At 37.8% G+C, this 12564-nt stretch overlaps 1 protein-coding gene across 4 annotated transcripts in view; it reads left to right on the forward strand.

The window, feature by feature from the left end:
* The window catches only part of MUSK (muscle associated receptor tyrosine kinase), a 131573-nt gene that overhangs the window by 84221 nt on the left and 34788 nt on the right, over nt 1-12564 (forward strand). For all 4 annotated transcript variants that reach the window (XM_032162682.1, XM_032162681.1, XM_032162683.1 and 1 more), the window contains one exon: nt 7440-7446. In XM_032162682.1, the coding sequence (XP_032018573.1) occupies nt 7440-7446 (7 nt within the window). The remainder of the gene's footprint in view (nt 1-7439; nt 7447-12564) is intronic.

A 12564-nucleotide genomic window follows, 5' to 3' on the forward strand; every position in this document is an offset into this window, starting at 1 on the left:
TTGGCATTGGCTTATCTTCATGCTCTTGGAACCTCCTTCCACATTACAAAATGAGGGCTCTTTCATTTACATAACCTTGGCCCCCTTGTTTTTCAACAGATCCTCCTGCTCAGCTGATATTAGAATCTGCCTTCGTGCTTCCAAATTATATGCCATTTTCTCTGGAAGAATTTTCCAGTGTTCCAATGTCTTTCTTCCCACTATTCTATTTGCATAATGGCAGAATTGCCATGAGATTTGGGGGCATGAAGGCACTTCATTCCTGAGTTCAGCAGTGACATAGAGTTCTCTTTCATAGCCTTTGGTCATTTTAATTAAGAGACTCTTGCAGGCCTCTTGCCCAGTTCACTAAAATTTAAATTCTCTCTAATTTATAATTTGTTGACATCACTGGCATCATCTCTTAGATGATCAAAGTGACAATCCTATAGCCCAGACTGCCTATCTCAGCAAAACAGAAAGAATCTACTAGATTTTTTTCAGAATGGAAATAGGTATAAAATTTATAATGATTTTGTTATTGTCCAGCAAATTATCTGGCAGTTGGAGTCCTGCAAATCTTAGAGACATTTTGATGTTTCCTTCATAGTCACTCCAGAGTCTGTTAGTTCTTATGTATAAAGAAATTTCACAAAGAAATCCAGCTTTTCTCACTGCTAGAAGGATGTGGCCTTCTGTCCCTAAGCAAAGTGACCCATTTAGGGGAGGGATACAATTTTAGAGCTTATTATTGGCTAAAACCCTACTCTGGATCAAAAGTTTGTTTTTAAAGTGCATTGTAGATTGCAGAACAACTTTGAATCACTCATAAATAGGAACCAGAGAGGTAACAAAGATCTGAGGCTACACATGTAACCAGTGTATTGAACAATTTAAACTTGACAGGTACACAGAGAAAATGGTGTTTTCTCCAACCACTGGGGACTAAGGAATTATGCTTTTTAGAATCTCCTTGCCCCTCTCGAGAGCAAATCCTTTACAAACTTTCAGGCAGATTCCATAATTTCCAGGTAATGTTTAGAGATTAAAATCCTGGCCTGATTTAGTTTAAAACTCTCCTCTTACATAATTTAAACCTCATCTGCTTCACTATCTCCACTGCCAGCCAATCTTTCATTCAGGAACATGGAGAGTAGACAAAATGGATCTGCTACTGTTATACACCCTTCCCTTCTTCCCTTTCCTCCTGTTCCTCTTCATCTCTGGCATATTTAAGAAGAAGAGAATTTACAAGGAAGGCAGCAAATGTGTTTTCCTAAATGGAATATGTTTTATTTCTTTCTCTGTTCATTGTTTTTGCTTCTCTGACTAATAATAATAATGCTAACAATTGCAAGGTACATTCTCAGTGCCCAGTGCGCACTCTCTCTCTCTATATATAGATAGATAGATAGATAGATAGATAGAGATAGATAGATAGATAGATAGATAGATAGATATGAATTTATTTAACACCCACAACTCAATGAAATGGATACTTTTATTATCCCCATTTCACAGATGAGCAAACTAATGCTCAGAAAGGTGCCCAGGCTGACATAGCTAGTAAATGGCAGAACCGGTATTGAAACCCAGCAGGTGCAGCATCCAGGTTTTTAATGCCTTGATGGATTATTAAAGTCTCTCTACTGCAGGTGGTATCTGAATACTGACTGTCTCCTAGGACATTTGGGTTCTTTGGAGGGTCCTTCAGAAGACTGTGTATTGCACAGTGCCCTGATGTGGGAGATTCTTTACTGGTTCCACCTCTCATAATCCCCGGTCCTTGATATCAATCCCTATTGAGGTAACCTGCAATGGCTTACGACTGGGGTTCTTTGTCTGGTGTCCAGTCTTCTTGGTAACTTAGCTACCTTCATAGCATCCACTGAACACACAGGAATGTCCCATGTCCCTACCATCCCAATGGTGGGGAGCTCTACTCCTGGACCCTCTCTCTCTGCCCTCAGATTGTTGCAATTCATTTTAGACAGTAATAGTATTAAAAAAAAAAAAAGACAAAACAAACGCTTTCCTTGTCTCTGAGTCCTAGTCTCTTAATTCTTAGGCAGTTGAAAAATCATTCTATGAGATGTGTTGTTATCATTTATATTGTATCATTCAAGAATCAGAAGATCTAGGGAAATAACTCATCCCCTTTCCCCTTATATTTGCTGAGATGCACTTCATCTTTATTTGAAGGCTGAGAACCAAAGCTATTTGTCTGGTTATAGGGCCTACAAATTGCAACAAAGGTTGGGGTGATTGTGCCTTTTAGTAAATTCCAAGGAAAAATGTCAAGTTGTGTGTGTGTGTGTGTGTGTGTGTCTGTGTGTGTGTTTACATATTTCCTACGTGTGTTTGTCTGTGTGTGTGTGTTTACATATTTCCTACAATCATTTGTCTTACTTTTTGAGGGCATGCCAACTACTGATGGAAAAATAAATAAATACAAGGGGGTCCATGCTGTGAGTAGTTGAAATGAAAATACTGGTGTTTTGATGGGATTAATTCAGTACATTTATAATAGACTAATTCACCCAGAATGAACTTCTAAAACCAGTTTGCCTTAACTCACTTAACTCAATTTCAGTCAGCCTGATGACTATTGCATCTAATGTTGAAAATTCAGAATTAAAAATGAAATATTGGCCAGATACAGTGGCTCATGCCTGTATCCCAGCACTTTGGGAGGCCCAGGCAGGTGGATAATTTGAGGTCGGGAGTTAGACACTAGCCTCGCCAACATGGTGATACCCTATCTCTACTAAAAATACAAAAATTAGCCAGGCAGGGTGGCAGGTGCCTGTAGTCCCAGCTACTCAGGAGGCTGAAGCAGGATAATCGCTTGAACCCAGGAGGCAAAGGTTGCAGTGAGCCAAGATTGTGCCACTGAGCTCCAGCCTGGGCAACAGAGTGAGACTCTGTCTCGAAAAAAAAAGAAAGAAGAAAGAAAGAAAGAAAGAAAGAAAGAAAGAAAGAAAGAAAGAAAGAAAGAAAGAAAGATTGATTTACCAAATAATATGGCTGAGTATTTATGACTTATTTTTGTATTGCAAATACTTTATCACATATAGGGAATCATGAGATTGTTACATATTGTTGTGACTGTCTTTTTCTGTTCCAGTCATTTTGAACACTTGCATTATTCTTTAGCCAATTTGTCAAAAAAAAGTCTATTTCTTTACAATTTTGAATTTCTGCTAAAAATATTTAGTGGAATGAAATTTATTCCATTAAAAAATGAATCTTTTGATTATTATTGCCTCCTTGCTACTTTCCTTTATTATGAGTCTATGAACTCTACATGTATGTATATGTATATATATATACATATATATACATATATATACATATATATATATATATACACATGTATGCATTAACCAAATTAGCATACTCTCAGAGCTCATTTCTGTTTAGTGAGGTATTCATATTTTAAAAGAATAAAGAAAAATGGGTCCCTCTTTTGATCACCATTCCATGTTATTTATCAAGATATCTAATTGATAAAGGTTTTATTTTGTTTTGTTTTGAGACAGAGTCTCTCTCTCTCTCTTCCTCCCAAGTTGGAGTGCAGTGGTGTGTGATCTCGGCTCATTGCAGCCTCTGCCTGAGCTCAAGTGATCCTCCTGCCATAGCCTCCCAAGTAGCTGGGACTACAGGTGTGTGCCATAACGCCCAGCTAATTTTTGTATTTTTTTGTAAAGAAGGAGTTTCACCATGTTGCTCAGACTAGTCTTGAATTCCTGGGCTCAAATGATCCTCCTGCCTGGGCCTCCCAAAGTGCTGGAATTATAGGCACGAGCCACCATGCCTGGCCCTAATTGATAAAGTTTTAAAATGCAAAATGATGCATCATTTCCAAATGAATTTATAGTAAGAATCACAAAATTTTGAAAAACAATTTTCAAAATGCCACTGGAGTGTTAACAAATTAATATCCTCTATGACGACTTTTCCATTCTGCCAAAACCTGATAAAGCTCTGCTGAAGTAAAGAAACTGGTTTCACAGAGCCAACATACTGAATGGGCAAAAGCTGGAAGTATTCCCCTTGAAAACCAGAATAAGACAAGGATGCCCACTCTCACCACTCCTATTCAACATAGTATTAGAAGCCCTGGCCATAGCAATCAGACAAGGGAAAGAAATAAAAGGCATCCAAATAGGAAGAGGGGAACTCAAAGTATCCCTGTTTGCAGGTAACATGATTCTATATCTAGAAAACCCCACAGTCTCTGCCCAAAAGCTCCTTGAGCTGTTAAGCAACATCAGCAAAGTTTCAGGTACAAAATTAACGTAAAAAAATCAGTAAATTCCTATATACCAAGAATCACCAAGCCAAATCAGAAACACAATCCCATTCACAATTGCCACAAAAGAATAAATACCTAGGAATACAGCTAACCAGGGAGGTGAAAGATCTCTGCAATAAGAATTACAAAACATTGCTCAATGTGCCTAAAGCAATTTATAGATTCAATGCTATTGCTATCAAACAACCAATGACATTCTTCACAGAACTAGAAAAAAATTATTCTAAAATTCATATAGAATGAAAAAAGGGCCCAAACAGCCAAAGCAACCCTAAACAAAAAGAACAAAACTGGAGGAATCCCGCTCTCTGACTTCAAACTATACTACAGGGCTACAGTAACCAAAACAGCACGGTACTGGTACAAAAACAGACACATAGACCACTGGAGGAGAGTAAACAGCTCAGAAATAAAACCACACACTTACAACCATCTAGTCTTAGGCAAAGCTGGCAAAAACAAGCAATGGGGAAATAATCCCTATTTAATAAATGGTGCTGTGATAGCTGGCTAGCCATGTGTAGAAGATTGAAGCTGGATCCCTACCTTACAGCATATACAAAAATCAACTCAAGATGGACTATAGACCTAAATGTAAAACCTAAAATGGTAAACCCAAAAGATAACTTAGGAAATACCATTTTGGACATAGGAACTGGCAAAGATTTCATGATGAAAATGCCAAAAGCAATTGCAGCCAAAGCAAAATCTGACAAATGGAACTTAATTAAACTTAAGAGCTTCTGCATAGCAAAAGAAACTATCAACAGAGTAAACAGGCAACTTATAGAATGGGGAAAATATTTACAAACCATACGTCTGACAAAGGTCTAATATTCAGAATCTACAAGGAAATTATACATACAAGCATAAAAACAACCTCATTTAAAAGTGAGCAAAGGACATAAACAGACACTTTTGAAAAGAAGACATACATGCAGCCAACAAGCATATGAAAAAATGCTCAATATCACTAATCATTAGAGAAATGCAAATCAAAACCACAGTGAGATACCAGCTCACTCCAGTTAGAGTGGCTATTATTCAAAAGTCAAAAAATAACACATGCTGTTCGAGACCGGCCTGGACAACATGGCAAAACCTCATCTCTACTAGAAATCCAAAAGTTAGCCAGGTGTGGTGGCACATGCCTGTAATCCCAGCTACTTGGGAGGCTGAGGCAGGAAAATCACTTGAACCCGTGAGGTGGAGGCTGCAGTGAGCCAAAATCATGCCACTGCACTCCCTCCTGGGCAACACAGTGAGACTCCGCCTCAAAAGAAATAGAAAGTAAAACAATAACAGATACTGGCGAGGTTGCTGAGAAAAGGGAACTCTTATACACTGCTGCTGGTGGTGTAAATTAGTTCAACCACTGTGGAAAGCAATGTGGTAAGTCCTAAGATAACTGGAAACAGAACTACCATCAGACCCGGCAATCGCACTCTGAGCATATATTCAAAGGAATATAAATCAGTCTACCACAAAGACACATGCATGCAAATGTTCGTTGCAGCACTATTCATAATAGCAAAGATGTGGAATCAACCTAAATGCCTATCAATGACAGATTGGACAAAGAAAATATGGCACATATACACCATGGAATACTATGTGGTCATAAAAAATAATAAGATCATGTCCTTTGCAGGAACATGTATGGAACTGGAAGCCACTATCCTTAGCAAACTAATGCAGGAACAGAAAACTAAATACTGCATGTTCCCACTTATAAGTGGGAGCTAAATAATGAGAATACATGGACAGAAAGAGGGGAACAACAGACACTGGGATCTTCTTGAGGGTAGAGGGTTGGAGAAAGGAGAAGATTAGGAAAAAAAAAAATAGAACAACTTTCGGGCACTATGCTTAGTACACAGGTGATGAAATAATCTATACACCAAACTCCCGAGTCACAAGTTTACCTACATAACAAACCTGAATATGTACCCCCGAACCTAAAATCGAAGTTAAAATATTCTTCAGAATCATTGAATAAAAAGCTCACAAAGATTCAAAAAAGTCATACACTCAAAGTTATAAAAACCTTGTAGTTACCAACCCTCACAAATCTAAAAGAGAATGATTAGAAATACAAGCTCATTGTATTTTAAGAAGATTGACCTCTCAGAGAAATTCATGTTACATCCCTTAAAAATCCCCCCAAAAATAACACCCAAATGGATCTAAAACCTTCAAAAGGGAGTTACACCTCAACATTAGGAGAAATTTTAATATGGCAAATTAGTATTAGACAAAGCATATATTTTACTGTTTATTTTCATAATGAGGGTTGAGAGGACAGGACGAAGTAACCATAAAGCACTTGGTAAAGAGTGTGAAGTTTTTAATTTACAAGAAAGAAAATGGAGTAATTCAGAAATGCTGGTTATATCACAGCCTTGCCGGGATTCTCATGCCTTGGGAGAGTCTGAGTTGGGGCCGTTTGTCCTGGGAATCACATACCACCAGAGGAGAGAGGCACAGTTTCCTCAGAGCCCTGAGTTTTTACATCCGTGAGCATGGGCAGCTACAAAATTTGCAGGGCTAGGTGTTCAAAAAACAGTAAGGATTTCAAGGTACGGACAGCAGAACATTAAATTAAGCCCGAGGCCCTTCTGAGTGCAGATGCCATACAGCTACCCAGGGCACACACCCCTGAGGCAGCCAGGTCTATGAGAACAACCATTGCCTACTTCCTACTTTCTCTTCTACCCTCTCTCTTCTGCATGTTCTTTTCTTTTCTCATTCTCCTTCTTCTTTTTCTATTTTTTTTCCCTCTAAGTCTACTTTGTGCATCTTCTCTGTTAACCTCCGCATCTTGCTTTCTTAATGTAAAGTCCCTGGGTAGCTAATGGAGGGAAATTCTGAGCTTAGATATTGCCTTGGTAGATGTTACCCATGATTGACTCAGTTTGAAAAGAACCCGCTTCCTAAAGATATCAATATTTTCTTTATTTCCTCTGAATCTGCCCATTAATGCAGCATCTGGCCTCCTAGCAGAAGCGGAAAACTTTTCAGAAACTTAGAGATCAGTAGTATCAAAACAATCTCATCCAAAGCATAAGATGAAAATGTACTAACGTTCTTTCTTTTCCCCCTTAATTTGACTTCCTGTGGGAACTTCCTTTCCTGTTAATAGAATGGAGGTAAGAAACTGTTATTGTACCAGTGTTTCCAATGTTTTGTTTTGTAGGGATTTCGTTTGTTTTTGTTTGTGAGAGGGTCTTGTGTTGCCCAGGCTGGAGTGCAGTGGAGTGTGTTTTGTTTTTGTTATTTGACATGCCATTTATTGAGTGTTTACTATTTGCTGAGCACTGTAACATTTTAGAAACTTTCTAATTTCTAACCCTTTTAGTAAGTAAGATGAAGTGAAAGACAGGTAACCTCTATTGAATACTTACTATGGATCAGGCACTGTGCTGAGCTTCACATGCATTATTTAAATTTATCTTCAAGACATCCCCATGGAATAGGTATTACTGTTATCTCTATTTTACAGAAAAAAAAAAAAAAAACCTAAGAAAGTTTCTTTGAACCGGAGAGTTCAAGTGGCTTACACAGCTAGTAAATGATAAAGTTAGAAATGGAACCCAGAACTGCCAAACTCTCCCTTATAGCTCTAACCTATATGTAAGAAGGTATCCCTTGCAATATAACCTTTTGCAACTTACAGTGTTTTATTTGCAGTCCTTTTAAAACTGATCTTCATAAAACTCTATGGAGTGTAATTAATTTTAAGGCAGCATTCTTAGCACATAGGCTACATTTAAAAACAGGCAGCAGGATGCAAAATTTTGGTTAGCTAGCAAAAATAAGTTCAAGAGATTTGGAGTACAATACAGTGACTATCATTAATAACAATGTATTGTATTCTTGACAATCACTGAGAATAGATTTTAAGTGTTCTCATAAGAAAATGGTAAGTATGTGAGGTAATGCATTTGTTAATTAGCTCAATTTAGTCATCCCACAATGCGTACATGTTTTAAAACATCATGTAGTACACAATAAAAAAAGTTTTTTTTTAGCTAAAAACACTTTTTAAAGAAAGTTTTACTGTTAAAAAAGTCTTAAGGAATAACCATTTGGATGTATATATTGCTCGGAAAAGCAGTGAAAATCATGATACACATTATATGAAAAATTAAACCAGTTTTAAGTATATGGGATAGTGATTTGTCATAATTGACTGCATTCCAATGTGTTAATGTGGTATCAAAAATTCTTAGTTCAAAAAAAAGAAAAAAATTCTTAGTCCATTTTTTAATCTAAATGTTGCTTTAATAATTTTTATCAATGATTTTGGAGCTACTACCTTAGCAGAATAAAGTTTATCTAAACTAAAATTAATAAAAGTGCCACTTAATAACCCTCCTTCTGAAAAAACAGGCAGCAGGCCGAATTTGTCCTGTGGGTTGTACTTGCTGACCCCTGCGTTGGAGAATAAATCATATACAAAGACACTAGACACGAAAGAACAGAAACAGTTCTCGTTTGCTTTGAAGGTTGGAAGTAGCACAGAATCTGTCATTACCTTTGTTGGGAATGCTCAAGGAGAGGTAAGGCAGTTGCTAAAAAAGGGAAGATTTGTCTGAAGCAGAGGAGAGGTACAGCTGTCAAGTGTGCCTGTGCTAGGGAGGGAGGGAAGTAAGGTGTGGAGTTTCCATTAGAGTCGTGGGATTGTCATAACGCAAACATGCCATGGCTGGTCATCTGGAATGCCCTTGGGACAAAGTATTATGTGTTCGAAGGGAGTAGACATTTCCCTCAGAGAAACTTGAAGATAACATTTTAAAATGTTCTATTGAATGTGATTCATACATTTCAAAGTAGAGAGAAATAGGAGTAAGAGGTGCAGTGAGAATTCTTTACCTACTCCCTTTGACCACATAGGGTTGTCTGTTATAAAAGAAGTTGAACAGGAGATCTGAGATCAAATATTCATTATTACCTCTACAAGAAAGGGAACTTTACTGAAAGGGAAGTCAACTGAGTTTATATTGTAAGGAGGCAGGAGAGGGAGTGGCTCCACGTGCAATATTAACTAGTGTTTTCAGAAGCTAGTCTGGCTGATCATTCCGAAATAACCAGCATTCTGTGAACGGATCCCTGCGACCTCTGTCAAACTGTTCTAATGAGCAACAGGACCAGCTGCTTCTAGTGTTGCCCCATCAGCAGTCCCACGAACTGCAGGCAAAGAAACACAACTTTAGCTGGACATGGGGGAGTCTTGTCACTTATAAAAGACAACAGAAGACGCCAGTGGAAATTATTTGCATTTATCTCATTCCCCAGTTCTTGCCATGAGCTCCTTTTAAAAATATTTGAAGTGATAGATGTAGGGGGTTGAGGGACAAAATGTCCCAATTGGCCTCTGTGTCTTGCATCTAAAATTTGATCACTGTTTAAAATTTAAGGCTTATATTTCTGCACAAGAGGAGAGGAAAAGGAAGTGGTTGCAACACTGAAACTATAGGTAGTTGATAGATAAACAAATTCAGATATATATAAATTTAGATAGATAGATAGATAGATAGATAGATAGATAGATAGATAGATAGATAGGTAGATAGTCGGCCTTGTGTGTGCCTTACCTTTTAGAGCTAATCCAAGCACCGATATAATACCAAAGCCAGGTCCTTAATCATTCCAGGAACATCATAGAAATGAAATGTAGCAAACTAATAATAATCATATACTTTGTATGTGTATGTTTTTTCCCAGCACATAAAGGGTTTGTATAGGCTAGTGGTCATCAAGCTGTTAGGAAGAAAAAGCAAAATTAAAACCAAGATCTTCTTATTTCTATTCAAAACCTATTGTCTTTTTTTCTTTTTCATTTTTATTTTGCATTATATACTTAATGCTGTAAAACTAATGAGGATTCAATACTAGCAGAAATTCAGACAGAGGGGTTCATTGCTAGTTGATTGTTAGTAGTCCTTATCTCTGAAGCTATTTTCATTAATTTTTCTTTTGTGTACTTTTTCTTAGTTTCCATTTTCTTTAAAAAGTGTGTTTTGATGTATAATTAAAGGAAACATCATGAATGTCTATTATTTTTAAAAATACTCATGGAAAATGAGTAACAGCATCATTGAATAGTTAACACACGACAGCAAAACCTGCATGAATAATTCTCAGCTCAGAGACACTGAGAAATATTTAATTTTTACATGGTGGAGTTTTTTCTATTAAGTGTAAAGGATCACACATGCTCTTATTCATCCGCCTTTATACCAAGATATTACATCAACATGTGAGACCATTTTGTAAACCAGTTTGAGATATTTCTGGTTACTCCTTATTATATAGTTTCTTAAAGCACAGTGTAGAAGCTGGTTGGGTTTTAATTCCTTTCCTTCCCATCCTAACAGTCATGGCTGACACCTATATAACAATGACTGGTTAACAAGAGAAGAGCATAACAAATGTGTTTGATCACAGTTTTACACAACATGGGACCCTTCAGAATGAAGACTCCAGATACAGGGGAAGCAATCCTTTTTTTTTTTTTTGAGACAGAGTCTCACTCTGTCACCCAGGCTGGAGTGCGGAGGTGCAATCTCAGCTCACTGCAACCTCTGCCTCCCAGATTCAAGTGATTCTCCTGCCTCAGCCCCCCGAGTAGCTGGGATTACAGATGTCTGCCACCACACCCAGCTAATTTTTATATTTTTAGTAGAGACTTGGTTTCTCCATGTCGGCCAGGCTGGTCTCAAACTCCTGACCTCAGGTGATCCACCCACCTTGGCCTCCCACAGTGCTGGGATTACAGGTGTGAGCCACCACACTCAGCCAAAGCAATCCATTTTTATGCTTAGGTTCAATGAAGTATGAACAGCTGTGTAGAAATATGATTAGACACAAACGGTATGATCTAATGCTAACAGGCTGAGTGGGGAAACTAGCGCATCCTGCCTGTTCAGATTTTTCTCAGCCCCTCTGAGCAGCACTCCCTCCTCCCAGGCAAGAGGTAGGATCCCTCTGGAATGAGGGTCTGAATTTCTTCATGTCCAGGTGTTACACAGAAAACCTGGGGGTGGGTAGAGTAAATGTTTAGGTTTTATGGCTGGCCTTGAGGAAAAGGCGTTCTGGTGTCTATGATCTGCCTCGGAGAAGAGGGATTCTAGTGACTAAGGTTTGCCTCAGGGAAGAAAGAGAGGAGAGAGAGGAGAGACAGGAGGGCAGAAGGTCTGTTTCTGAGGCTGCTTCTTAGGCCTTCACTTTGGGGTGTCGTTTACTGAGCCTCAACAACAGCATCCTTGTTTCTGTTTAATTTTCTCTGGGGGTTTTCTCACCTTTACCTTGAGAAAGTTTTCATGGGGTTTTGTGCTTTCTTATTCAAGGCCTTCATTTTAAATATCCCCAACAAACAAAGGGATACAGTAAAAATCATGTTGGCTAATTAGAAAAAGGCCAGTATGAATTAAAGGAAGACTCTATACTACAAAATATTGTTTTAAAGTATAGCTGTGTTTCTTGGAAGTTCATTGTTTTACCTGAATGTATTATATCTCGTTCTAATGAATTTGCTTTAAAGACCTGCCAGTGATGGTATGTAATTATAGTATCAATTTTTTAAATTCAATTGGGGTCATGTAACAATTTTAAAATTTGACACAAATTCTAATTTGTTTAATTTTCTTACTTTAAATTCTTTATATAAAGACAATGAAAAACTAAATTCAATAGTTGTACAAATCTAAATGAGAATACAACTTAAGAGTCTTCTTTCATTACTAACACTATGGAAGATCTGATAGAAGGCATAAGAATATACTGAGACCATCACAGTGCCTACACATAATAGGTATTCAATATGTTTGTCAGGTGAGTATATGAGTTGTTATGATTCCCAGCATTACATTAAGGGAACAAGTAGATGTGTGAAGAGAGTACCAGCAGCATTTTCCATTCTCCCAATTGTCTTCAGTTATTATAGCAGATGAGTTTTTAATCCTATGTTTGTGCTAGCACTAGCATTTACAGGTTTCTCTCTGATATATGGCCCATTAACACACAATAATCCAAGTTCAGAGTAATTACTTATATCACTCAACAGAATAGATCAGTGAGGCACTGGGTGACTGGTTGACTTTCCGTGTGATGAGACATGATGAGAAAACAGCAAAGCTGAAGGTGCTACTTGGCTCCTCTGGAAGCCATATTTCTGCTTTCTCCTCCCTACATCACTTTCTTTTTCTTTAATGGAATTCTGGGAAGATGTGTGAGTGAGAGAATCTGAGTATGGAAGGTGTTGC

The sequence above is a fragment of the Hylobates moloch genome, unplaced genomic scaffold (assembly GCF_009828535.3).
Source record: "Hylobates moloch isolate HMO894 unplaced genomic scaffold, HMol_V3 SCAFFOLD_10, whole genome shotgun sequence".
NCBI lineage: Eukaryota > Metazoa > Chordata > Mammalia > Primates > Hylobatidae > Hylobates > Hylobates moloch.